The sequence below is a fragment of the Melanotaenia boesemani genome, chromosome 15 (assembly GCF_017639745.1).
Source record: "Melanotaenia boesemani isolate fMelBoe1 chromosome 15, fMelBoe1.pri, whole genome shotgun sequence".
In the NCBI taxonomy this organism is placed as follows: Eukaryota; Metazoa; Chordata; class Actinopteri; order Atheriniformes; family Melanotaeniidae; genus Melanotaenia; species Melanotaenia boesemani.
Window position 1 is genome coordinate 27,303,382 of NC_055696.1, and position 27,908 is coordinate 27,331,289.

The 27,908-nt window shown below is 38.7% G+C and overlaps 2 protein-coding genes across 2 annotated transcripts in view; one reads left to right on the forward strand and one right to left on the reverse strand.

Annotated features, from left to right (window-relative positions):
• The first annotated feature begins 92 nt into the window (after nucleotides 1–92).
• On the forward strand, nucleotides 93–27,235 carry lig3 (ligase III, DNA, ATP-dependent). Its single transcript, XM_042008263.1, has 21 exons — nucleotides 93–187; nucleotides 2,436–3,009; nucleotides 3,446–3,574; nucleotides 4,541–4,756; nucleotides 4,837–4,988; nucleotides 6,496–6,662; nucleotides 10,947–11,024; nucleotides 11,127–11,295; nucleotides 15,742–15,897; nucleotides 16,730–16,861; nucleotides 16,950–17,029; nucleotides 18,908–18,995; nucleotides 19,078–19,155; nucleotides 19,284–19,407; nucleotides 21,513–21,655; nucleotides 21,739–21,813; nucleotides 22,056–22,202; nucleotides 22,673–22,823; nucleotides 25,661–25,740; nucleotides 25,830–25,910; nucleotides 26,586–27,235. Exons 2-21 carry the CDS (start codon nucleotides 2,463–2,465, stop codon nucleotides 26,817–26,819), a joined length of 3,027 nt encoding a protein of 1,008 aa, XP_041864197.1. The 5' UTR covers nucleotides 93–187; nucleotides 2,436–2,462; the 3' UTR covers nucleotides 26,820–27,235.
• The window catches only part of rad51d (RAD51 paralog D), a 54,823-nt gene continuing 53,143 nt past the window's right edge, over nucleotides 26,229–27,908 (reverse strand). The window contains exon 11 of the mRNA XM_042008268.1: nucleotides 26,229–26,812. The gene's annotated coding sequence lies outside the window, so the exon portion shown is untranslated. The remainder of the gene's footprint in view (nucleotides 26,813–27,908) is intronic.

Below are 27,908 nucleotides of genomic sequence, written 5' to 3' on the forward strand. Positions count from 1 at the left end.
GATAAATATATATATATATTTATATATAAAGACATGGCTTTTATTTTGTAGAGCATAACCGGAAAATGGTCCATTATATACCTCTACTGACTTAAGCTTGACAGTGAGGGGAAGACGTTCGCTAATAAACAATGAGAAGGTTTAGCAATATACACTGCGTTTCTGTGTCGTGCACAGCTTCTACAAGGTACAGTCGATACACGTGTGTAGCAATATTGACAAAATGTTAATATTTTAAAGTATTTTATGTTGTTTACTTAGTGGCTGCCTTTTGTTGTAGCTGTAGAATTGGGTGATTGTGGCTAATGCTAATGCTAACACTTAACCAACGTTAGCCCATCAGTTACCTTCGTTCATGAAACTTACTTGGTTTTACATTTTCATTTAAAAGTAATGTATTTGTGTGATTAAATGGCAAGATTCTTATGTAGTATTAAAGATTTCCAATATGTTTATATTAGTAAAAGTTAATAAATCTAAAAGTTAGCACTTTGTTTATTGTTCTGTTAAAGAAAAAAAGGTGCATTTAAGGCACTGCAGTTTGGTTTGTTCATATAACGCGAGTGTTTAAGGCGAGGCAAGGCAGTTTATTTGTATAGCACATTTCATGTACAGGACAATTCAAAGTGCTTTACATAAAGCAAAGACATTACAGATATTTAGATTAGTAAAAGGCATCAACACATAACCACAATAAAATAATAAATTACATTAAAATGATTAAAAGCAAGATGTTTAATTTTAGGCGTCTTAGTCCAAATGAAACTGATCTCCCACCTGTCTGGATGGATGTTACTTAGCATGCTGCTTTTTGTTGTGTACACTTAATGTAATCATGCTTCTGTTTTATATGTAATTTATTTGCGTTTGGGTGTTTAGTTGTCTTTTATTAGAATAAGAACATGGCGAGGGATTAATTCTCTTTATATTTCTTACGTTTTAAGTTAATCACTGAATGACTAGATACATGTTAACTGAATCTAATGAAAGTAACTTGTTTATAAACCTTAAAATAAGTTTAATGGATAAATAGTTTAACCCTATTTGCATCTCGTTACTTACCATTTCAGCCTAATTTATTCCATCATTATGGTTATGTTTTGGGCTGTTAACGTTTTGAAGTTTTAGTTGAATCGTATAAAAAAAGCAAATGAAAATTGAAAAATGTGTCTTTGCATTTTTTTTATTAACTCGGGGCGATAAATAATTAGAATAAATGTTTTAATAATTAAGATAATAGTTAATTAAACAGTAATAGTAATAGCTGAAAGGTCAAAATCTGACAGTAAAAGGATAACAGCTTCTTTTGGTTTTACATATACACATCAAGTGGTGGAGATGGCTCAGACAGGTTTATTCCCACAAATATTTAATAAGATTTATTACAGTCACTGAAAAATTTGCTCCACTAAATGGTAGAGCAGACAGTTAAAAGGTTAAGGGGAATAATAATAATAATAATAATAATAATAATAATAATAAAAATACAATAATGACAATACTAATAGTTATAATAATTGTATAGTGAAGGATAAAACCAGCTGAAAATTATGATGAAAAACAAACAACAGCGTTCATAAACCAAAAAGTTGTGGCCCTTTTGCAGCTGATGTTCTACCACTCTCTGTGTCCAGGTTTGTCCTGGGCACGGCAATCTGAGAAGATGTAAAAGTTAAGACTGAGTGATGATTGTAACAGCCCAAGTTATCTGTTGGTTTTTAAAACGTCTTAAAAACTTTGATTTTACTTTCATTCAATCTGTTGTTTCCTTCCTGCTCCAAGCAGTGAGTTTTGTGAAACTGTGAAAAACATTGTTTCTGAAATGTGAAGCCACCAAATAAATGCCAATAATAGCAATGTCTGCTACTTAAGTCTAATTCTAAAATATCCATCCATCATCAATTCACACACACACACACACACACAAAAAAAAAAACTTCTCCGAAAGGATGTTTTATCCCACAAATTGTTTTGGTGTCATTCGCAGGATCCACTCTTTTTAATTAGCTTTATTAATTATTAGATATGATTAGATATAAGGGGAGAAAAATGAGCCACATTTTGGGCTTTTTCATGTTTCCAGTAGCACACGTCAGCACCACCCTGTTTTACCCAAATGTGGTCACTAATTATATTTTTAATTTCAATTGTATGCATTTATTATTTCAGCAAAATTTAATTTAATTCTATTCAATGCAACATTGTCTCCATTAGTTTTGGTTTTATTACTTAGTTTTTAAATATCTAGTTTATTTAAAGACTTTGATAATGTGATTGTATAGTTAATAATGAATTGTATTCTGTGCTGTATTATAAGGTTTTAAATGTGACTTTGTGAGCTTTTCAGAAACTGTTAGAGCTGTAATGAAGCTATAGAAAATTAATATAAAATGAAAAATTTAATCTCTTATTGTTGTGTCCCTTTGACTTTTTAGGTTTTGACTTGCCAGCAGCTCAACTACATGCAACAACCTCTTACTTCATTAGTTTACAAGACTGTCTGTGCAGGCCGACAACCTTTTAGAGGACTTCTCAGATGTCAGCAGACATCAAAGGCGTGCAGAGCTCTCCTTGTCTCTTCATGCTTTGAACAGCTACCCACACATACATTAAAGTTTTCAGGGCAAGTCTGTCATTTTCCATCAGTGGCCAAAAAACACAGTCTTCTCCAAAGCAATCCTCTCTGGCTTTTCCTGCACCAGAGTTCCTCCAGCCAGCCAGATATGTCAGACCAGAGGTTCCTGGTGGAATATGCCAAACGTGGCACTGCGGGATGTAAAAAATGCAAGGACAAAATCCAGAAGGGTATAGTGCGCATAGGGAAGATAGTCCCAAATCCTTTCAGTGAGTCTGCAGGGGAGATGAAGGAGTGGTACCATGTGAAGTGCATGTTTGAGAAGCTGGAAAGGGCAAGAGCCACCACAAAGAAGATAGAGGACATCACAGATCTGGAGGGCTGGGAGGAGCTACAGGATGAGGACAAGGAGCTCATTAATAAACACGTTTCAGGTACAGTAGACGCCCAAAAATCAATATTGTTTCAAGCCTACTGGTTCAACAGGTGTGTCAGTTTACCTGTTTAACCAGTAGGCTTAACATTTCATAATCGCATTACAATTTACAAAGACATTTCTTTAATTTGGCAGTGTGCTTCCTGGATACTTAATGGAAAAAGTTAGAATGAAAGTTAATTTAGAAGATAATTCCCTTTTGTTTCTTTTATTACTACTTAAAATCCAGGTTAACACAGACTGAATGAAGGAGGATAAAACCTGCCAGAAAGACCTGCACTTGTAGGATTAAGCAGAATACAGTGTTTGTCTAGAGTTGTTGAAGTCACTGTTTCTTCATCTAAATTTAATACTTATTGGTCACATGGATCAAGTGTTTTTTTTTTTGATGATATTTGTCTTTTTTAATTTGTTCTTGAAATTCTGTCTTATAGATCTGATGGCCAAAGTTAATGCAAGTCCCAAAAAGAAGGTCCAGGCTAAGGCGAACAGCTCTGGTCAGCTCATGGCTGCTCCTGCCGACCCGTCTGTCAACGCTCCGCGCAAGTTTTCCGGCTTCACTGGTAAGCTGCCACACCCGAGGGCAAGTACTCTTTGAAACTGTTGTTTCACGTTGTTGTTGCAAAACGATCATTTATACACGTGAATTCATCTAAAAGACAATTTACTGGAACTTTCTCCAACGTAAATCCAGCACCCCACAGATTTATTTTTGCATCCTCCCTGACGAACAAACTTAAAATCTGAGCAGGATGTAACATATCTCTGCAAATATTTGTGTTTCTACATGCAGCAACTCTAGAAAACATTTCAGGGCTGCAGTGCATGTTTAAAAACTGTTTTTATTAAATGAAATGATATTAACAAATACTTTTTTTTTCTTAATTCTCTGAGAGAAATTGTAATTTTGCAGTAGTTTTTGTTCTATTTGTTTTCCAAATATATTTTTAATTAGATTATATTTTTCTTATAAATTAATAAATTAAGTAAATAAATAAAATAAACATATGATATAAATATATTAAATATATATTCATTTATGATGTAATATGCATACAGTTAAATCATTTTATAGTAATTTCTTATAGGTATGGTCAATTAAATAAATATTTTAATCAATTTATTAAATTATTAAATACAGTAATATAATATTTTGACAAGAAAGTTGTAAATCAGAGCATTAATTAATTAAATTCAAAATTTATATATAAAGTGTATAAAATGATAACATTTTATATTGTAGTATTTTATGAATATTTAAATAGTGTGACCAATTAAATACATAATTAAATTAAATATAAGATTTTAATAAGACAAAACAGTGAAAAGAAAAAATAGATAAATTTAATAATTTCTATGTGTAAAATGATAACATTTTATGCTGTAGTATTTTAGTATTCCTAACTTTATTTGTGGGACATGCTTTAGAGAAATGTTATAATATGTGATGTTTATCACAACCCAAACCAACCCTCTGAAAACGATCCATAAACAATGTCATGTGCTGCTTCACTTCGCTCTGTCATCAGCTGCGAAGGCCGGCAGCTCCAGCAGCCCTGGACCGTCCTCATCACCAGCCAAAGCCAGCCAAGGCAGCAATCTGTCCACTCAGCTCTGTGACCCTCAGCACAAGGACTGCCTCCTCAGAGAGTTCCGTAAGCTCTGCGCCATGGTGGCTGAAAACAACAGCTACAACACCAAGACGCAGATTATTGAGAAGTTTCTGAAGAAAGGCACGGGTGGAGGTCAGTGTTGTGTTCCTTTCCGTCAGCTCATCGACAGAGGTCAGGACTTTACCGTCTTTTATTTCTTCTTCCATCCTCAGATAAGTTCCATGGAGATCTTTACCTGACGGTGAAACTGCTCCTGCCGGGCGTTGTAAAAAGTGTTTATAACCTCAACGACAAGCAGATTGTAAAACTCTTCAGCCGCATATTCAGATGCAACCAAGACAACATGGTGCGCGATCTGGAGCAGGTCTGTGGTCCATCACACGTTAAATTAGGGCTGGGTGATATGAACCTCATTTCACATGCCAATATTTTTACCTGAATCACGATATGTGATATATATATATATATATGTATATATTTATATATATATATATATATTTATATAATGTTTTTGTCAAGGAACCAGAGACACTTCTAATCTACAGCCCTGAGTGCTAAATACACTTTTATTAAGAGTCAGTAGCACATGTGGATTACAACAGTTGACTTAAAATAAAGTAGCTGTTTAATCAGTTAACACTAGAATTACCCAGATTTTCAGTTTTTCCTGCAGTCCCCCTCCCTCTACCACACTTAATCACCTCACTTACTGACCTAATGTTAAAAATGCCAAAGAGCAAACGGTACTGAACACAGGATACTGACTCTGCACCCCACAGACATGAACTGAAATCTGCAGTGGTGAATAATCTTTGTGCTGAACATTTGTTTTGTATATATTAGAACGGCAAAGACGGTCAATTTGACCCTTTTAAAAATTTGCATATATTATGTTATACATATTTAGTGATGTCAGATAAAATCATGAAGGTGGTCCCTGACTTTTCTTAAAAGTGCATGAATTTTCATTAAAACTAGATTTAATATTTAGTATGCTAATAACAGAGAAAATAGGATCTTTTCTGAATACTGTATTTCGGCCAGAGGAGGCCATTTTAACTGCACAGGATTCTGGGCTGTTCTGGATCAGATGATGTGGAAGTATTCTGTAAAGGATGGAACCATGCTGTATTTTACATCATATGGTGGATTGTAGGAATAAATGTCCACATCATCAAGAAGTGCACTAAAACCCAAACGGCTCAAGGCTGGCAAACGGCAGGTCCTGCGGAGTTTATGGAGGGAACACATGGATTCTTGTAGGATCACAGTCGTATGAACCACATGCACGGTGCCGTCGTGCGAGAAGAAGCAAGTGCACGTGGAAAGAAAGCAAGAAGTTTTATTCTACACTTTTTACTATGAGGCTAAAACAACGAGAGATCCCAGCCAGAGCAGATCAGGTCTCTTCTCCTGCAGCAGGCTATAATTTTCTTTAGTGCGCTCAGTAAAACCAGAAACAGCGACCGGAGCAGGAAGTTGGATCAAAAGGGGGATGTGGTTCTTTCAGGAAAGCATTAATAGCACTAATTTACACGAGAACATGTAGTTGATAAAAAGTGATGAGCCACGGGGGACTTCAGCCTTATGAACATTCTCGTAGCTCTAAAACATCTATGCTCTTACAATAAAAAATAATGAAAAGTACTTTTCAATAACCAAAACAAAAATACAGTTGTTGAAAATGCAAAAAGATAAGCTTTTAACTCAGAACAACCTGTCCATATAAACAATATTCCCTGTCTCCTTTATGCGCTTTCTAAGGAGCAGCTTAAAATAATTTTAACAAAAACTTTCTCTTGACATTGTGTGATGATAATTCTGGATGTTGGCATTGTTAAAAAATGCCTGTTTCTGCATTTTTTTTGAAGGGTGATGTGTCTGAAACTGTGAGGATGTTCTTTGAGGAGAGTAAATCTTTTCCTCCTGCTGCGAAGAGCAACCTTACCATCCAGGAAGTAGATGCATCGTTGACCCGCCTCGCTCAGCTGACGAAGGAGGACGAGCAGCAGAGCGAGCTGGAGGATGTAGCCAAAAAGTAAGGCAGCATCTGCTCATTTTCATATCATGCCACGTTCAAAGTCTCTTAAATCCTCTTTCTTCCTCATTCTGATGCTCAGTTTGAACTTCAGCAAGTTGTCGTCACCATGTCTGCATGACTACATGTATTGAGTTGTTGTCATGTGATTAGCTGATTAAATATTAGTGTTAAAGCCCTACTTGAACTTTTTACTTTTGTAGGTCCCTTTCTCTCTCTCTTCTTTTCCTTCTCCAGTGTCTCCTTGGATTTCTTTATTGAATCAGCCATTGTGAGACATTCAAAACCACCAGTTTGGTAATGCGGTACCATAAAGTGAACTGCTGCTGTAAAGTGACGCAGCATCCTGGAAAAAAAGTTTCTTTTTCTTCAATTTCTTCAGCTTCAGGGCAACAACAGCTCCAGGACTGTTCACAGTGAATGTGACGTCAAAAACAAGTCAGAAAAACATATATTAAGGTCTGTGCTACCTTAGCTAGCAGCTGAAAAGGTGGACTGCATGATGTGGCTGGTGTGTAGTTCAGGTGATTATTTATAATTCTTAGGCCTCATAAAGAAAGTGAAGGTTGTATCGTGATGTGTCGGTGCAGAAGACCCTGCCTTGAATTAATGGGTCAGAATCCTTTTCATAAATTTTCTATTTAAAAATAATCAGATATTAAAAAAAAAAAAAAAGATAGATTTTCTTTTGCCTTACTGGTCGTTCTTATTTTTTTTTTTTTTTAATATTATATTTATTAATTTTTTTTTAGCTTACAATTCAAGAAACAAAACCATCACAAGAACAAAAACAAAAACAAAAACTGCAAGACAATGGAATAGACATGCAACAGACAATGCATACATTGATACAGCGCAGAATGGTTGATCAGTATGACCATTGGTCCAGATCATGTAGTAATGTGGCACTGGGCCAAGAATGGTCCCCATATAGTCTCATGCCTATTTTGTTTGTCCGGTTTATCTAAACGAAGCCGCTCCATCTGTATCACAGACACCATTTCCTTAAGCCAGTGGTCAAAGGTTGGAGGAGTGGTGGATTTCCAGGCCAGTAACACAAGCTTCTTAGCAACCACCATTCCGAAGTGCAGGGCCGCTTGCATATCCAACGTGTAGCATAGCGTCTCTATCGAACATCCAAATATTGCCAGATTTTGATTAGGTAAAATGTCTCTAGAGTAACATTTGGAAAACCAGTGGAAGATTGCAGACCAGAAACCAAACAGTTGGGGGCAGAACCAGAAAAGATGTGCCAAAGACCCCTCAGCAGAAGAACACTTATCACACTGGGGGGATATTGACGGGAAAATTTTGTTCAATTTAGTCTTTGAATAATGCAATCTATGGATCACCTTGTACTGTATCAGTCGATAGCAGGTGTTAATAGAACAGGAGTGAACCAGTGCTAAGGCTTTTTCCCAGAGCTGTGCTGGTACATCAGAGTGAAGGTCTTTAGCCCAGGCTTGCCTCAAGAATTCTGAGGAGACAGAGGAAGCGAAACACTCTACAAATTTAGTTATTTAATGTTTTGAGTCTGGAGCAAGCAGTAGATTGTCATAAAAAGGATGAGAATTTGGGATAGTCTCAAAGTGGTCAAACCTTTGTTTGACATAGTGCCTAATTTGGAGGTAACAGAAAAAATGTGAGTTAGGTATATCATATTTATTGCGTAGTTGAGCAAATGAGGCAAAGCAACCATCAATATCCAGGTCAGCCAAAGTTGCAATACCTTTTCTTTTCCAAATAGCGAAGGTCCCATCCAACTGCCCGGGTTTAAAAAAAGGATTTTGACAAATGGGAGCATAGACAGAATCTTTGGGGAGGACAAAGCCTTTCTGTGTTGATTTATCTAATGTAGGATTGGAAAATAACCATGCACAAAGCAATATATCATTATTACCAGGAACAGGAGTTTCAAGTTGTAACCAGGAGGGGGTACCTTCCTGCGCCTCCTTTGTAGGACTGTGTTTCCAATACGTGAGAGCCCTGGAGTTAGCTGCCCAATAATAGTGCTTGATGTTTGGAAGACCAAAACCACCTTCATTTGTTGATTTATACAGGTGGGCTTTAGAAATCCTGTGTGACTTATAGCCCCACACAAAGGGTAGTATAATAGAGTCCAACTTTTTAAAAAAACTTGTGCTTAAATAGATGGGTAAGTTCTGAAACAAATACAAGAATCTTGGTAAACTAACCATTTTGATTGCATTAACTCGTCCAATCATGGTTAGAGGTAATGTCCTCCAGGCATTGATATTGGCCTTAAGTTTGTCCACCAAATCGGTAAAATTAGCTTTAAAAAGGTGTGCAGAGTTATTTGTCAGTTTTAGCCCAAGGTAGTTAAAATACTCATGTGCTACTTTGAAAGGCAAGGCGTCCAAAAATTCCTGAGGCAAGTTGTCCCCCAGAGGCATAAATTCACTCTTTCCCCAATTTATTGTATAACCAGAGATGATGCTGAATGAGTTAACATAATCCAGGAGAGCAGGGATGGAGGCTTTAGGGTTGGCTAGGCAGATAAGGAGATCATCAGCATATAGTGTCACACGGGTCTCTGTTTTGCCCAGTTTGATGCCCTTGATGTTTGGGTGCGCCCGGATCCCTATCGCAAGTGGTTCCAGTGCGATGCCAAATAGCAAGGGGGACAAAGGGTCTCCCTGTCGCACACCTCTTTGCAATGAAAACGGTTTGGATTTATTCCCGTTTGTGAGTATGGAGGACTTGGGGCTCTTATACAAAATTCTGACCCAATCAGTGAAACTGTTGCTAAAACCGAATTTTTCTAGTGTTGTAAAAAGGTATGGCCACTCTGTTGTATCGAAGGCTTTATGAGCATCTAAAGACAGTATTGCTCCCCCTTCTTGATAGTTATGGTCTGCATAAAGAATGTTTAGAGTTTTGCGGATGTTGCAGAAAGAGTATCTACCTGGGATGAAACCCGTTTGATCTGAATGTATAATGCTTGCTATACTCTTCCCTAATCGTGTAGCTAGGATCTTTGTGATTATTTTCTGATCATAGTTTAGTAAGGCAATGGGCCTATAATTGCCAGGATCTGTTTCATCTTTTCCCTTTTTTAAGAGAACACAAACATTGGCATCATTTAGGGAAGGTGGGAGTGATTTGCGTGAGTGAGTATGGTGAATCATTCGCAATAATAGAGGTGCTAGCATATTTCCAAAAGCCTTGTAAAATTCAGGGCCATATCCATCTGGGCCAGGAGCTTTTCTGGTAGGGAATGCCTTTATGGCTTCTTGTATCTCCGAGACAGTAAATTCTGAGTCCAAATATTTTTTTGATGATGCATCCAACTGTGGAAGGGCTAGAGATCTGAAAAAATTATCATAATGATCCTGAGTGGCTGTTGTCTTGGTAGAATACATGTCAGAATAGAACTCTCTGAAGCGTTCATTAATATCCTGCAAGTCTGTCAGCATTACACTTGTGTTCAACTTAACTTTGTAGATGGCTCTCCCTGCCTGTTCACCCTTTAATTGCCTCGCCAAAAGTTTGTGAGGCTTATCGCCAAGCTCAAAGTGTTTCTGTTTTATTTTTAATAACATTTTACCAACCTGCTCCCCCAGAATAGAGTTATACTCATGTTGCAATTTTAGTATACTATTATAGTCGGACTGGAGTCGAGTGTTTTTATAAACTTGGTCTGCAGTTTTTAATTCTTCCTCTATCTCCTTCAGTCTACCACGTTTGACTTTATTTTGTTTACTTTCATAAGAAATGATCTGTCCCCTAATGTACACTTTAAGGGTTTCCCACAGAGTTGAATCATTAACTTGCCCATTATCATTGGTCTCAAGGAATAAAGAAATTTGCTCGCTGATATATTTTTTAAAGGCCGGATCTGCAAGTAACATGGGGTTAAAAGCGCCAACAGTAAGTCTGTTTAGGGAGAGAAAGTTTGAGGTTAATGCTAACTGGGCTATGGTCTGATATTATTATATTGTGATACTTGCTGCATTCAATGTTAGAAATCATTCTGGAGTCAACTAAAAAATAATCAATGCGTGTAAAGGACTTGTGAACATGTGAGTAAAAAGAGTAGTCGCGACCAGATTACTGGTCGTTCTTATTAATCTCAGTAAATGACTGGGGGAGGATGTTTCTGTCTGTATACTGGTACTGTGGCCATACAGTTTTTTTTTTTTTTTTCTCCTCAAAATGTTTTGGTCCTAAACTTACAGATTTTTGCTTCTTACATGCTCCAGTATTTGAACATTTGGTTTGCAGCCTTCCTTTGTAAAATTTAGCGTTTTCTTTTATTAACAGATGCACCAGTAATGACCTGAAATGTGTCATCAGGCTAATTAAGCATGATTTAAAGATGAACGCCGGCGCCAAACATGTGTAAGTGTGTCGGTTCTAATGTGAAAATGCCACAGAATATTTTAAGTTTTACTTTTTTTTTGTTTGTTTTTATCATCATGTCTTTGTTTTTTTTTTTTGCAGTTTGGATGCAGTAGATCCAAACGCTTATGATGCCTTCAAGGCCTCACGTAATCTGGGCGATGTGATTGAGAGGGTGCTGAGAAATCAGCAGGAGGCGTCCAACGGTTCGGGACCCAGAAAGCTTCTCGCTGTGGAGGCCTCACTCATGACTCCCGTCCAGCCCATGTTGGTGAGTCGCTGCAGCTGAAATCTGACGCATTGAAATACTGGTCCTTTCTGTTCATTCCTGCATGTGATGCAAATTTTCCACAGTTGCAAAAAGAAGTGTGTGAACCCTGTGGCATGACTTGGATTTCTGCATAAATTGGTCATAAAATGTGATCTGATCCTCATCTAAGTCCCGAAAATAGACAAACTTAAAATTCTAATATATCGCCAGGGCCCCGAACACTGTCCATCATATTATCAACAGTGTCTCAGGAACCGTAGTGTGTAAGATCAACCACTGAGTGTGTATGAAAAGAAGAAAAATAATGCTCCTCTATGGCTGGAATAAAGCCAAGAAGACGTTTCTGATGCACGGTGGCACTAAAAAGCAGCTGAGCTGGTTTTGTGAGGATAGAAGGTAAATAGTAGCAGAAATAACTGGAAATGAGGAAAAAGTATAAATATGTAAATAGTTTCTGTTGTGTGTTTGTTTTAATGTTAATATTTTCACTCCTGAAAGCCAAGACTTGAGAGAAAAGGCTTGGTCACTGTTGATCTGTGTGTTATTTCTACAAAGTTCTGTCAGTAATAAATTCTGTTTTCTTCTTCTGGTCGGCCTTCATGCTGCTATATCTATTGATACGTTCATTTTACATAATTTTAGCCTCATAATCTGACAGCTGAGGCTGTCGTGGAAACATGTCTGCATGCTGACTGGCATTAGAAGCTTCAGTTTCTACAGGCTGTTAGACAAACAAAATTGACAAAAAAGTGGCTTGGAGTTTTAGGGTGCATTCACACCTGCCCTTTTGATTAGAATTCTAGTCTGTTTGCTTGGAAAGTCTGTTTTATTTGGGAATTCACAATCAAACTTCGACTAAAGGTCCTATATTATACATTTTTTCAGCAATTACATATGAGTATCTGAGGTCCAACAACATTGTTTTCAAAGTGTATTACCCCAGATTCAGCCTTGGATGGCTCCCGGCTGGATGTGGAAGAAGTTGGTAAAAGTTCTGATAAAAATCTGACCAAAAGACGGCTGGGATCTGATGCAGCGCCATGTTTTGCTCTGATGTGGTGAAAACAGAAGTTGTCCTGCATTAACCAGTAGATGTTTTCTTTTTCATTATGTGCTTCATCTTTTCCTTCACTAATTTTTGATGCAGTGTCGCTTCTGGTGGTGAGGGAAATTTATGATTTAAAAGGTCCAATTCGTTTGAGTTGTGCATGAACGAAACCTCGGTCTGGAAGAATGTTGCACCCCAGCTCAACCGAGTCCTCAATTGGACTGAGTCCAGCAGACTATCCTGGCGTGAATGCACCAGGGTTAAGAAGCTTGCGTTTCTCTGTTGTTGTGACTTTGATAAAGGTCAGATCACATTTTATGAGTAATTTATGCAGAAATTCAGGCCTTTCCAAAGGATTCGTATATTATTTTCTTGCAACTGTATAACACTGTGCCACTGGTTATTGTACCGTGCACAGCATGCTGCAGATGATATCTGACATTTCTGACCTCTTACATGCAAGAACTTTCAAAACACATTAAATTAACATGACAGTAACTGTCCTTCAGCTAATTGTCTCATTTTATCACTAATTCCTTGCATCGATAAACAATATTATAATAAAAATTTGTTCTCACGTCAAGGAAGTTCTGTAAGTTAACTCTAAAAATAAATTTTGCTTAAATGTTGCCTGATTTTCAGATAAAACAGGAATAATGATAATAAAATTGTAAAATATGACTTGTAGAAGCATTTTATTATCTGTGTCTTTACACTAAAGATGCTGTTTGATGTTTTTAATACAGTTTTCAGACAAAGGCCTTGACATATGCAAGATAACAGAATCAAGTTTTAGATAAAAGAAATCCTCTGACCCAGTTCAGAAGGTCAAGTCGTCCTTATATAGAAACAGTTTGTTCCGTTCAGATGATCCTACATGTAACCTGATTAAAGCAAACTGATCTTCACACATGTTCAGTGAGAAATGAGGGATGGATCATCACTCAGTAAAAATAAACGTACAGAATCTTTCCTCCAGAGCATCATCATCTCTAATGTTTGAGTGGAAATTATATGTAAAATAGATAAATAGAAAGACACGCACACACAATTTTTGCAACCAGACCTTTATTAAGGATGTCACTTCTTTCTCCTCCTCGTATGTGTTCAGGGAAGTGTGTTGTGATGTTTACCAAAGATTTTAATCACACCTTGCCATTTATTTTAGCAATAGTGGGGCACCTTCAATTTATTTCCACCTACCTGACTTTTCCTCATTTTGATTTAATAGATGGGACGGGGAGAGGAGGGTGAATGTTGGCTAATAATTATCTCCACACAGTCTTCAGTAGGTGTCTGCGTTTTCCTTCAGTAAAGAGGTGTTGGGTGTAAATCCCAGTTAAAACGTTTACTGCAAACATGACCGTCTGCAAAGGACAGCACGTCAACAGGAGTGTGGACACACTTTTATAAAAATATCAGTCACAACTTCAGCGCATTCCAGTTCACCAGAAATAGTTTATCAAAAATTTACAACAAAGTCATCTCAAGGCACTTTTCCAGACACAGTCCAATTCAATACAATTCATTGTAGACCAGTTATAATCTGTTTAAAACTAATCCGTTATATGATCTACAATAGTCCAATTTATAATAACTGTGTTCATATAAAGCAGTTTAAAATAATGACCTAGCTAAGAAAACCAACGGATTGGATAAAGTCTTCTCCTTGATTCAATCCTCCATCCTGAGCTGTACAAGGAGACAGTGGAGAGGAAAACCTCCATCAGAACCAGAACCAGTAAGGAAAACCTCCATCAGAATCAGAACCAGGAAGGAAAACCTCCATCAGAACCAGGAAGGAAAACCTCCACCAGAACCAGAACCAGTAAGATAAACCTCCATCGGAATCAGAACTAGTAAGGAAAACCTCCATCAGAATCAGAACTAGGAAGGAAAACCTCCATCAGAATCAGAACTAGGAAGGAAAACCTCAATCAGAATCAGAACTAGGAAAGAAAACCTCCATCGGAATCAGAACTAGGAAGGAAAACCTCCATCAGAATCAGAACTAGGAAAGAAAACCTCCATCGGAATCAGAACTAGGAAGGAAAACCTCCATCAGAATCAGAACTAGGAAAGAAAACCTCCATCAGAATCAGAACTAGGAAAGAAAACCTCCATCAGAATCAGAACTAGGAAGGAAAACCTCCATCAGAATCAGAACTAGGAAAGAAAACCTCCATCAGAATCAGAACTAGGAGGGAAAACCTCCATCAGAATCAGAACTAGGAAGGAAAACCTCCATCAGAACCAGAACTAGGAAGGACGGCCATCTTCCTGGACTGCAGAGAACAGGAAAGCGGGTTCAACAAGCAGCATAACTCTAAGCCAGGGATTCCTGCTGGGAAAGAAGAGAAACACAAATGACTGAACAACAATATCAGATTTTTCTACATGGAAAGTAAAGAGAGAAGCCCAGTGCATCATGGGACATTCCCCAGCAGCCTCAGCCTTATGAGGTTTGTCAGGAAGGAAAGTTTGAAGTCTGATCTTAAGATAGAGAGGGTGTCTGCTTCTTGAAGCCAAACTGGTAGCTGGTTCCACAGAGAGGGTTCTGATAACTGAAGGTCTCTGAGGAGAAGAATTTTAAATTCTGGATTTAACAGGTAGCCGATGAAGAAAAGATCAAATGGGAGAAATATAATAATAATAGTAATAATAATAAAAATAATAAATTTTACTTCTGGTCAGCTTTCATGACACTCAAGGTCACCTTACAGCCAAAGATACATAAAATAAAATAAAAATACAATGAAATATTATCTCTTATATCTCATCAGAGATAATATTTCTCTGATGATAATTCTCATCAGAGCCCTCGCTGCAGCATTTTGGATGGAGACTTTTCAGAACCTTTCTGGGACAGAAAAATAATCAGGAATTACAATCATCCATTCTGAAGGTAACAAATCCATGGACCAGTTTTTCTGCATCGCTCTGAGACACGATGGTCCTCATTATGGGAACATTACGTAGGTGAAAGACAGCGGTCCTAGAAACCTGTTTTATACGTGAGTCAGGACAGATTCTGATCCAGAATAACTCCAAGGTTCCTCACTGTAGTACTGGAAGCCATGCTATCACCATCCAGAATAATTTCATCACAAGGCAGTGTGTTCTTAGGCATGGTTTCAGTCTTGACTTTCAACATTAACTTGCAGCAGATTTCTGCTAAATCATCTTGTTACTATAAGAAACAGAAAAGTTTTGACATGTCTGATTTAACCTGGTGTGCTCTGAGATGCTGTCTGGAGATGAAAGAGAGAAGCAGGTTTATGTCACTCAGTCAGAAAAAGTCATATATCGATTGGCATCATGATGCAGTACTATGAAACCACATATGGGTGTAATATTCCTGAGAGCTTCATGAATGACTCTGTTCTTTGTGGTTTCAGGCCGAGGCGTGTAAATCTGTCGAGTACGCCATGAAGAAATGTCCCAACGGGATGTACTCCGAGATCAAGTATGACGGGGAGCGTGTGCAGGTCCACAAGAGCGGAGACACCTTCAGCTACTTCAGCCGCAGCCTCAAACCAGTGCTGCCACACAAAGTCAGTCTTAACACACACACACACACAGTCAACACACCAGCTCACAACCTATGAAGCTATTCACTGATTAGTATGACAATGCACCTGAGAAAGAGATGCCTTCAGGTTTGTCCCTGCTGGATTGGCAGCTTAAAAGGTATTTTCTCAGTGTGAAATTCACACATTTCCCACAGATATTTTCCAGCATTTGCTTTCTCAGCATGGTGCCAAGATACTCGAATGTGCAGAAAAAACTAGCCCAGCATCATGTTCATCAGCCTTCTGTCCTCTAGGTGTAGCTGCTGTGTGTACTCTGGAGGGGAAAAGAAGAAAAAAGTCAGGTCTCATTTTCTGAGCTGCTTTTCCAGTTTCTGTATGACTCTTATAGAACTTGGGACTTGCTCTTTATGCCGTCTGTGGAGGAGTTGTAGCCTCGTAGCCTGAAGGCTCCTGACATTTTGCCTCATGTGACCACCTCACCAGTGCATCCCATCAACCAGTTGCTTGATTATGCACTCTCAGTCACTGTAATTAGGAAATTTATGTTAATAGCAGGTTTGCACTGTGTGGGAGAGGGGAATGGAGTCTAATTACTACAGATCAAACTTTTTTTCATCTAAATTAATGACAACACAGTTCAGATCACCCTCCACTGAGAGTGATGAAAGAGATCTGTGGCTACAAGCCAAATATAAATCACCCTTTTCATAATTTTTTCTTTATTCATCAGGTTTAACATAATTAAACATGTTAATTAGACTAATTATATTTACAGCAAGGGGTCTTCAAAAAGTTGTTTTGGATCTTTAATGTTCTCTCTGTGTTTTTCTGTGTGTGTGTTTTCATGTATCAGGTGGCTCATTTTAAAGAATACATCCCTCAGGCCTTTCCTGGTGGTCAAAGTATGATCCTGGATGCTGAAGTCCTGCTTATTGACACAAAGACCAGTAAACCTTTGCCCTTTGGGACGTTGGGTATACACAAGGTGAGAACCCCACAACCAGTTTTCATTTTGATTTGATGTGATTTGGTTTTATTACTGTACAGTCTTTCTTCCTTCCTTCTCCTCTCAGAAAGCAGCCTTTCAAGATGCCAACGTGTGCCTTTTTGTTTTTGACTGCATCTACTTCAATGGTGTGAGTCTCATGGAAAGGTAATGGTTTCCCTTCACCCTTTGGCTTCAAACAGCTTTGCATTCCTCTGAACGAAGAATAATCCCATCCCATGTGAATGATGCAAGCAACATCTTTAACATCAGAACCAAACTGCAAAACACTCCTCAAATGAGCCGTTAGCTGCCTCTGCTCTCTGGGTGTTTGACTAAATGTTACTTGTTTGGTTTAAAGCTGGTATTCCTCGTGGATTTGGTGGTTTAATCCCAGTTTTCATTAAGCTTCAGAACAAACTTCTGGAGGAGAGGCAGTAATTTTCCTATTTTCGCCCAAAAAACAAACTTTAAGATGTATTGTGGATTTTCACTCTTTTAAAATACTTAATGCATAAACTAACATAAACTGTTAAAGTAAGTTTTTGTACACTGTGTAAAAAATAACAAAATTATTCCCAGTAGAAGATAAACAACATATCAGATGATGAAACTGAGACATTTCACCATTTGATGGAAAATATGAGCAGATAGTGAATCTGAAGGCAGCAACATGTCTGTAAAAAGTAGTTCCAGGATGATGTTTAGCATCGTGTTGCATCCCCTCGTCTTCTAACAGCTGTCTAGAAACATCTGGGACGTGAGGAGACCAGTTGCTGGAGTTTTAGGAAAGGAATGTTGTCCCATTCTGGTCTGATGCAGGATTCTAGCTGCTCTACAGTCCTGGACCTTGGTTGCTGGATTCCTGCTTCCAAGGTCTGGACTGCAGATCAGCAGCTGGACTCTTCTCCTGTGAAGACATGCTGTTGTGATGGATGCAGGATGTGGTTCAGTATTGTCTTGCTGAAATTTGCAAGGCCTTCCCTGAAAGACACGTTGTCTGGATGGGAGCAGATGTTTCAGATACCATAGACACTAATGCAGCCCCATATCATCAGAGATGCAGCTTTTCACCTGTCCACTGATAACTAGCTGGATGCTCCCTCTCCTCTTTAACCTGCAGAACACACCGTCCATGCTTTCCAGAAACTATTTCATTTTCATCCAGGTTTCCACTTTGCCTCAGACCATTTTAAATGAGCTTTGGTCCAGAGAAGATGGCGCTGTTTCTGGATCCTGTTCACATCTGGCTTCTTCTTTGCATGATAGAGCTTTAACCTACATTGGTGGATTTGTGTTCACAGACAAAGACTTCTGGAAGTCTTCCTGAGACAGTGATTTCCAGTATAGGATCATGTCTGGGTTTAATGTAGAAGATCACCAGCATCCAGCCTTGTCCCATGCACACAGAGATTCCTCCTGATTCTCTGAACCCCAGTTTGTCTCAGATTGGTGAACCTCTATCTATAGTTTCATCTGAGAGACTCTGCCTCTCTGAAATGCTCCTTTTATACCCAGTCGTGTTACTGACGTTACCAATTAACCTGATAAGTTGTCAAATGCTCCTCCAGTTGTTTCTGATTTGTACCTGTTACTTTTCCAGCCTTTTGTTGCTTCTGTTCTAACTTTTTACAGACGTGTTGCTGCCATCAGATTCACAATCAGCTCATATTTTCCATCAAATGTGAAAATGTCTCATGTCTGGGAATAAATTATGAGGTGATGAGATTTGGACAGCATTGTTCTCTGTTTTTTATTAACCCAACATTTTTGGAATTGGAGTTGCAGTTTATTCACCCAAATGTAAGAATAATCACACACCTCTACATTTTCTTCTTTTTAAAAAGCCCAGCATGTCAGTGTTTTTTAATCTCTAAAGGTTTGTGCCTGGCAAACGGCAGCTACTCTAAAAACTCAGTTTTAATCGCTCTAAGCCAGTTCATGGAAACATCCCTGGTGTTCAAAAAAAGTGTTTGTTTTAAATTTGCTATTATTAGCTATTTGCTCTAAAAGCTAATATTTCCCCTGTGGCGTTATGTTCTTCAGGCCTCTGTGTGAGCGTAGAAAGTTTCTGCATGACAACATGGTTGAAGTCCCCAACAGGATCCTCTTCTCAGAGATGAAGCACGTCACTGTAAGTGTTAACTCTAACTTTGGCTTTCTGCTGCATGTGTAAACGTGTAGCTCATGATAGTGTGTGTGTGTGTGTGTGTCAGAGGGCAGCAGATCTGGCTGACATGATAACTCGTGTCATCAGAGAGGGACTTGAAGGCCTGGTGCTGAAAGATATAAAGGTCAGTGATCTCCTGTTCAGTGCATTTCCAGTCCTGAGAGTTTGGGGTTGATAAAAATGACCAAAGTTTGCTTGAAAAGTAAATGTTGTGGCACAATGATCATCAGGCTTTACATCTTTGTTTGTTAGAGCACCTACGAGCCAGGGAAGCGCCACTGGCTGAAAGTAAAGAAGGACTACTTGAATGAAGGTGCGATGGCAGACACAGCAGACCTGGTGGTGCTGGGGGCCTTCTACGGGAAAGGCTCCAACGGTCGGTAAAACCATTACCATCCAACATCTTTCCCACACTGATGAATCCGTTTTCCTCTGTTGAAGAGTTTTAGACCATTAAACGATATTGTTGGTCATAACATTTATTAATGCAGCAAATATTACAGATCAGTGGGATTATTTGAAACTTGTGTTTTGGTAATTATAAAGGCTCTTCTACAAGAACAGAGTATGAAATTAAATTATATGTAAAATAAAATATACACTCAACTACACTTTATCAGGTCCACTTTCTAGTACCAGGTGGAACCCATTTTTCTTCCAGAACCACCTTAATTCTTGATGTGATAGACGGGAAGATGATGTTGGAAACTTTCCTCAGAGGTTTTGCTCCATATTAACATGACAGCATCACACAGTTGCTGCATCCATGATGAGAATCTCCCGTTCCACCACATCCCAAAGCTGCTCTACTGGACTGACATCTGTTGACTGTGGAGTCTAGTGAACTCATCGTCATGTTCTAGAAAGCAGCTGGAGATGATCTGAGCTTTGTGACATGGTGCATTATCCTGCTGGAAGTAGCATCAGAAGATGCTACACTGTGGTCATAAAGGATGGACATGGTCAGCAACAATACTCAGGTAGGCTGTGCTGGTTAAACCAGGCCACGTTGGTACTAAGGGGCCCAAAGTGGGACAAGAAAATATCCCCCACACCATTACACCAGCAGCAGCCTGAAGCGTTGATCCAAGGCAGGATGGAGACATGTTTTCATGATGTTTCCACCAAATTCTGAGCCTAGCATCTGAATGTGGATGAAATGGAGACTCATCAGACCAGCAACATTTCTCCATCTTCTATTGTCCAGTGTTGGTGAGTTTGTGTGAATTGTACCCTCAGTTTCCTGTTCTTAGCTGACAGGAGGCACCCGGTGTGGTCTTCTGCTGCTGTAGCCCATCTGCTTCAAGGTTGGACGTGTTGTGTGTTCAGAGATGCTGTTCTGCAGACCTTGGTTGGAACCAGTGTTTATTTGACTTCCTGTTGTCTTTCTATCATCTCCAACCAGTCTGCCCATTCTCCTCTGACCTCTGACATCAACAAGACAATCTGGTCCAGACAACTGCTGCTCACTGGATATTTTCTCCAGACCATTCTCTGTAAACCCTAGAGATGGTTGTGTGTGAAAATCCTAGTAAATACTCAGACGAACAACCATGCCACGCTCAAAGTCACTTAAGCCTTGTTTCCACCAATGGGTGTGTTTCCACACGCGAAAACTGGGAAGGGTATCCTAATGTCCAACCCGGCCCATCCTTCTTTGCTGGGACGCTTCCGTTTGGGTACAAATCTAACCGAACCGACCCGAAAGGGTGGAGTCTGACACAATGCAATCCGTTGATTGGTTGAGGGAAAAATTACATAGCTGATACTCTGCCTCTCAGGTAAGATCACGGTTGGCTGTGGAAACGCAACGAAACTACAGTTTACAAACCACATCCGTTCCTTACCGTCCCATCCCAACCCGACCTTGTTGGTCAAAACGAGGCTTTAAATCCCATTTTTTCCTCATTCTGACGATCAGTTTGAACTTCAGCAAGTCATCCTCGCCATGTCTACAAGACTAGATGCATTGAGCTGCTGTCATGTGATTGGCTGATTGGGGCTGTTATTGGGTAATGTTTGTGTTAACAAGCAGTTAAACAAGTGGAGCTCATAAAGTGGACGGTGAGTGTATCATCTTATACAACATGTGCATAATACACAGTTTTATTTGGAAGAGAGAAAATTTGTTTTTTAAGATGTAAAAAGAGAAAACACCAGTAGGCAAATCCTGGAAGCTGACAAAACGTGGAGGCAGGGACGGGGGTGCAGAGGATGCTGTGTAATGAGAATATAAAGCAATGGGAACATAAATGCAATAACAAGGATTCAATCGTCAAGCAGGGTTAATGAAAACAGCTTGTGTTGTTTGAAGACGAGGTAACAGAGCAGAAACAAGAACTTGCTGTGGGAAGTAAGCGGGAAGCAGAAAACAGAAGCTGCCAAAAGATATTGCACGTTGAGACGAAGGGGGCTTGTCTTGTTTGGTTAAATGAAAACAGAAAGAGACTAAAATGCTGTGCTTGTTCTTCTTCCCACCAGGGGGCATCATGTCCAGTTTCCTCATGGGCTGTTATGACCCAGACTCCAAGAAATGGTGCACAGTCACCAAGTGCTCTGGAGGCTATGATGACGCCATGTTGGCCAGGCTCCAGAAAGAGCTGGATGTGATCAAAATCAGCAAGGTCAGGGAGGATCCACTCAGAGCCTGGCCTGGAATACTGAGCTGATGTAATACAGCATTAATCTTTCCTGTGTGTTTCTGTAGGATCCAGGCAAAATTCCCGGCTGGTTGAAAATTATCAAGAACTATTATCCAGATTTCATAATCCGTGATCCTGAGGTGAGATTCCATGATCTGATGTAGCCTGACGTGACAGATGATGTAAATAGTATTTCCCCTTAATACTGAGTGATGATCTGACCTGTAAAACACACGTAAACACCTGAAAGTTGAAAACTTAAATGAAACGACCCTGTGGCTTTTACATCTCACAACAAACAAATTCAAATTTTTTTTTTCTTCATGAATCCTGAATCTTTTCATTTATGTTTCACCTGCTGCTGCTGTTTCCTTTCCTGCAGCAAGCACCTGTCTGGGAGATCACAGGCGCAGAGTTCTCCAAATCAGAAATGCACACCGCTGACGGCATCTCTATCCGCTTTCCCCGCATGACACGAATCCGTGATGACAAGGACTGGAGGAGCGCCACCAACCTGCCTCAGCTTAGAGTCAGTCTCCAGCTCTCTGCTTCCTTACATGCAGTGAACTGACAGCACCATGGGAAATGATTAAGCACTGTCATTTAACAATTAGGCTTTAATGAGATGGCAATCCTTAAAGATTCATTAGAAACTGGTTACTCACTTGATAGGAAGATGTGTCCAGTGGGATTAGCTGCTGCTAATTAGTTTCTATTGTAATATAAGATGGAGTGAAGATGAGTAATGGGAGGATGTGTACTTCAGGTGACGGGAAAGATGAAATAATTAAGAAAATACCTTTGGGATTTATATGTGGAGAAGGAGCAAGTCTGCAGTCAGAGTCATCCTGTAAACATTGACAAACAAGATGAAATGTGTGAGGCAGTAAAACATGGCTGTGCTAAATAACGTAAAGCAGAGACGGGTCTTAAATCTGCCGACACGTAGAACATACATCAGCTGGCTGAAGCCCGTCATTATGTCATCACTCTGCTCAGGAGCTGTTCCGCATATCCAAGGAGACCAGTGACTTTAAAGTGACAGCCGGTCCTTCAACATCCAGCGACGATAAGGGATCATCGGGAGGGGACAGCGGGGGGAACTCTCCATCGTCCTCGTCAAACAGAAGTGCTCCACCTAAAAGGACCAGTAAGTAAACACTGTGTTTGTGGTATGTTGAGTGTCTATCAAGCATTTATTTATTTTTTATTATTATATAGAACTTAAAATAACACATTAATAATCAAATACACACACAGTAATAAAAGAACAAAAAGCAGTGGGTTAATTGTTAACATTCACACTCAGGCTGCACGTCATCATTTTAATTATGTCTGACCAGTTAGAACCAGTTAATGTTCCAATAGGAAACTTTGAACTTAGTTTTGTGAAAGTTAAAACAAATCTGTGCTTTTTGTCTTTTTATAATACCTTAAACATAGAAGCAGCACTTAAACCGGATCAGTAGTCTCCAAACTTTTTCAGCCACGACCCTCCCAAGATAACGTGGTGGTGGTGACGACCCCCCCGTTCACTATGTGATATTTTAAATGGGTCATCCTGTAGCCATCCCCTAAATATAAGGCTTAAAAACTGTCACAGTCTTTATAAATAAAGGGGATAAAGTGGTTTTTGATGGATTCGGTTCACTAGTGTAACAAACCACCTGCATGCCCAAAATAATGCAAAAATTGGATTTTTGACCTGGTATGTGTAATAACTTTGTTTTATGCATTAATCTTATCTTATTATCTTATTAATACATTAAGAAGTTAACACATTAATTCCACAGTTTTAATCTGTTTGCATCAACGTGTTTATTTTGACAGCCCCAATAAAAATCCCAAAGTCATGTTCACAATGCTCTGGCAACCCCTGAAAGTATATCAGAACTCCTAGTTTGGGAAAGGCCAACAACATGATAAGCTAACATCTTGCCACAACTTTTAAATGTAATAAAGCCAATGACGCAATAATTGTCACCATTTTAAATGTAATTAAGCCGATTCTGTTTGTGTTTTCTGCATCAGGGAAATTATTGGGCCCCACTGGACAGGATGGTGTAGCAACCTATTAAAAAAAACACCTGACAGTCGCTTAATCATTTTGGCCATTTTAAATAATATTAAATTAAAAAAAAAGTATTTTTGAGCCAGTAAAGTAATAACATTTTGCCAATAATGTGATAAGTTTTTAAACCATTGGTTATTGGCCCAACATGAAAAAACATATTTACAATCTATAACTGCAGCCAATAATGTAGTAATATAAGGCTGTATTTCTCAGAAATACACGAGTTTTGTTTCAGCAGTTTTTGTGCAGTTCATCAAAAATAAGAACGATTACATCACTGGCAAGTTGTGTTATTGGTATTATTTTATTTAAAACGGCCAAAATGATCATATTAATGGAAGGTTATTGGCTGCGGCATCATCCTATCCAGGAATTGGTTTAACCCTATAATTCCCACGAATTCCTGGAATTTGACAACGAAACAGAAATCAACTGTAAAACATGGAATATTGTGGAATTTGCACATATTTGGGTTTGATCTGTTATTCCCACCAATTTCAAGTGCCTGAGCCAAGTGAACTAGACAATCCTGATAAAGGATGACAGGAACACTGACGTTGTCCAGAAAACTAGGAAATCCAGCGTTTCTGGCGAAGCATCAGGCTGAAAACATGCAGGAGCACCGGCTCATCTAACCACACCATCATTTATTTAGAAAGCTTTTACTTTGCTCTTTAGTTTTACCCTGTTTGGTAAAAAAAAAGCCAAGCAAGCCACAATTTGTTCATAATAAATAAGAGCACGTTTTACTTTGTAAAATGTGTAAAATGACACTTTTTAATCATGTCTTAAACGGTTTATTTTACGGTAAAAAAAACATGTTTCATACTGGATCTTATTAAATTTGTGTGATAAAGTTTTGGGAAAAATGTAAATTATTCATTAAGATTAATCACGATTTTTTAAATTTAAACCCACAATGTGCAAAATTTAATAAAGAATTAAAAAATGACATCACACCCTTTTATACTGTATTAATATACAACTATTTGAACCAAAGTTCAGTAACTTTAGTTTTACAAACACTTTAAACAAATAAGCTGCTTTTTAACAGCAGTATTCCCTTCACACAGCAGCAGTTAAAATATTTATTGTAAAGCTAAAATGAAAAATGAATGTAATAAAATTAAATATTTATGACGAAGACGGACGGAAGTTTCAGGATTTATTTGTTAAAAGGTAGAAAGTCAGCAGGATGAATTAACGTGATAAAAACACATTAACTTGCTCCGCCTTAGTGGACTTGATGGGCTTAAAGGGACATTTAGCTATTTTTCATTAGGTTGTAAATATGACTCAGTTTGCAAAATTAGATGGTTTATTGATGAGCTAAAGCCAATGGAGGATAATTCATTTCTCCAACTAAAAACAACTGGAACTTGTCAGGTTCATAGTAGAAGATCATCCACGTGGCATTTGTCCAAAAGGGCCATAAAATCTTTGGGATTTGACTTGTTTAGAGTAGCTTTTAGCTTTAGCTGAGCAACCATCTGGCACCCTAAACGAAGGCCCTAATCACTGCTGAAAATGTTTTAAAACGCAAAGGTTTTCATAGAATAAAGTGATGCATCTAATGCATTTATAAAATAATTTTTAAAAACTATGTTTTGCTGGTACTTTTAGTGTCATCATATTCTGGAAATTTCATGCAATTCCATGAAAAAAAATGGAAAATTGCTAAAAACCTGCATTTGGTTTTATATCTATATTTAAAAACATGAGTTAGCATTTTTAGCCATGGATGAAGAGCCATTGTGGAAGGTCCAGAGGGCCACTTGCTGCTCCGGAGCCACACATTGCAGACCCCTGATTTAGGATGTTCAAATCTGGACTGATGATTCTTTGCTTTAAGCCCTGCATAACACACAGAGAGGTGTGTTTGTGGATGTCAGTAACATGGACTCTGTTCTCAGACAGCAGCACGCCATCCAAGCCGAAGGCAGTTAAATCTGAGCCTCGCATTCCCGGCTCAGCGGCACCCAGCGCAAAGAAGGTTTGCCACATTTTCATGATCTATGCAGTCATTGGTAGTTTTCCTCTGAGAAGAAGCATGATGAGCCCAACACTGTGTTTTACCACCAGGCAAAGAAGAGCGAAAGTGTCCATAGCAACGGACAAACCAAACCAAAAACCTCTCAGCTGCTGGAGCCAAGAAATGACAAGGTTGGTCTCTGACACGCAAACACAGCCAGGTCTCCGTGAACAAAACACTGACGACTTGAGGTTTAACATGAAAACATTAATTACCACACAAACAATCACAGAGGCACATATTTAAATCCTGTGTTGCAGGCCTCCGCTTGCTGCTTTATTTAAACATTTAGGAGAAACAATTACATCGGTGGAGTTAAATGGCTTTTTGCTTTTCTTTTGCTGGCCATCGTCTGAGTCATGAGGATCTGCAGAAGCTAAAACTGGAGCAGAGCAAGACACAAAATCAGTTTAATGTCACTGTATTTATATAAACAGATGACAGCGACATTAATACAAATAACTCATTTAATTCATTAAGACTTGAAGCAGCATGTGTTCAGTCACGTCTCAGAGGAAAACAGCCTGAGTGTCGTGTGTCTTAAACCCGCATCGAGTCTGTTTTGATTTCCTGGCAGCTTTAAACAACATGAAACTTAAGTTTAAGTGTAGTCAGAACTGAACAGAGCAAGACAAATGTAGGTTTGTTTATTTCTAACATAATCATAATTACTTTTAGCCTTATAGATGCATATCCTGCAGGCAGCTGTAGAGGCGGTTGCTAAGCAACCTGAGCACTACTTGTGCCTTGTGTCCCGGTATGTTGGGGAAACTAACGCTGACTTTGATCCTTTGTGTTTCCTGTAGACGCTGCTGGACATCTTCAGCGGGGTGAAGCTGTTCCTGCCCGCCTCCGTGCAGGACTTCAACAAACTCAGGAGGTATTTCCTGGCTTATGACGGAGACCTTGTACCGGATTACGCTGCCTCCTCAGCAACACATACGCTGGCTGAACCCGAGGAGGACAGCCAGGCTCAGAGAGTCTCACCCAGCTGGATCTGGGAATGCATCCGCAAGAGGCGTGTCGTACCTCCCTGTTGATGAAGAGAAAACACACATGTAGTTTTTCCGACTATAAATCAACACTCATCAGAGGAACTTGGTTTAAAATACAGCAAATGCTCTAATCACTGCTCTCAGGTTGTTTTTATTTATGGGGCTTCTACTCTATGCCTGAAGACTTTATTTCTTCGTTCTGTTTGGGTCTGTGGAAAATTGTGAAAACTGATAAGTTTTGATGAAATGAGGTCTTCTCTGTAGATTTAGAACTTTTTAGAAACATAGTTAAAGCCACTAAACACGAGTAAATCTTGAACAGCATCGAACATGTGAATCAGACATTTGCAGCCAAACTAATAAAAAGCTCTGCAATGATCATGTGAAACTACTTTTACAGGAAAGGTTGTCAACTGGAAATGAACTTTTCTGCCTTTAGGAATAAAAGTGCTGATAAGTTTCTCAGTAACATGACTTCAGTGTTATTTAATTTCACCAGTTTGTACTGTGAAGCTTCTTAATGCACAACCGCTTTTATACACATCACACCAGAGTACCAGCAAAGGTGGGTGGAGTAGAAAAAATTGTTCAAGTAAAAGTAGTGTTACTCCAAATTAGCGTTACTCCAACAGAAGTAAAAAGTCTAAAAAAGGACTCAAGCGAAAGAAAAGTACTGAGTCACTGTTTGACTGTGATGTTGTTTTAATAATAATGAGAACAAACAAATTACCAAAACCATCAGGACCGTTCCTAGTACGATAGCTGGTAGCTAATGCTAGTTTGTTCTGCCATAGAAAATGTGTTGTGGTCTCCTTAGCTTCTGCAGCATTCAAAGAAATTTGGTGTCCCATTAAAACCATTTTACTTTCCCCAAAATATGTGCTTTTTTGTTCTTTGTTTTTTTTTAAAACAAAATGTGTTTTATTATGTTAATTTTTTCCAGGAGTGATATTTTTGGCTCTAGAGGCCTTTATGGGGGCTCAGAGTCCATGGCCTTTTAGAATATGCATAAAGGGGTCCCTGAGGAAAATAGGTTGGGAAGTACTGATTTAGATGAATAAAACTCAAATGATTCAAATGAATAAATTTTGACTAAAATGATGACAGTGGAGTCTAAATAAAATTAAATGTAAG

Coding starts and splice junctions, on each gene's coding strand:
- lig3 (XM_042008263.1), top strand. CDS start 2,463: ATGCAACAACCTCTTACTTCATTAGTTTACAAGACTGTCTGTGCAGGC. Junction 4,989..6,495: donor TGGTGCGCGATCTGGAGCAG/GTCTGTGGTCCA, acceptor TTTTTTTTGAAG/GGTGATGTGTCTGAAACTGT. Junction 17,030..18,907: donor GGTGTGAGTCTCATGGAAAG/GTAATGGTTTCC, acceptor TATGTTCTTCAG/GCCTCTGTGTGAGCGTAGAA.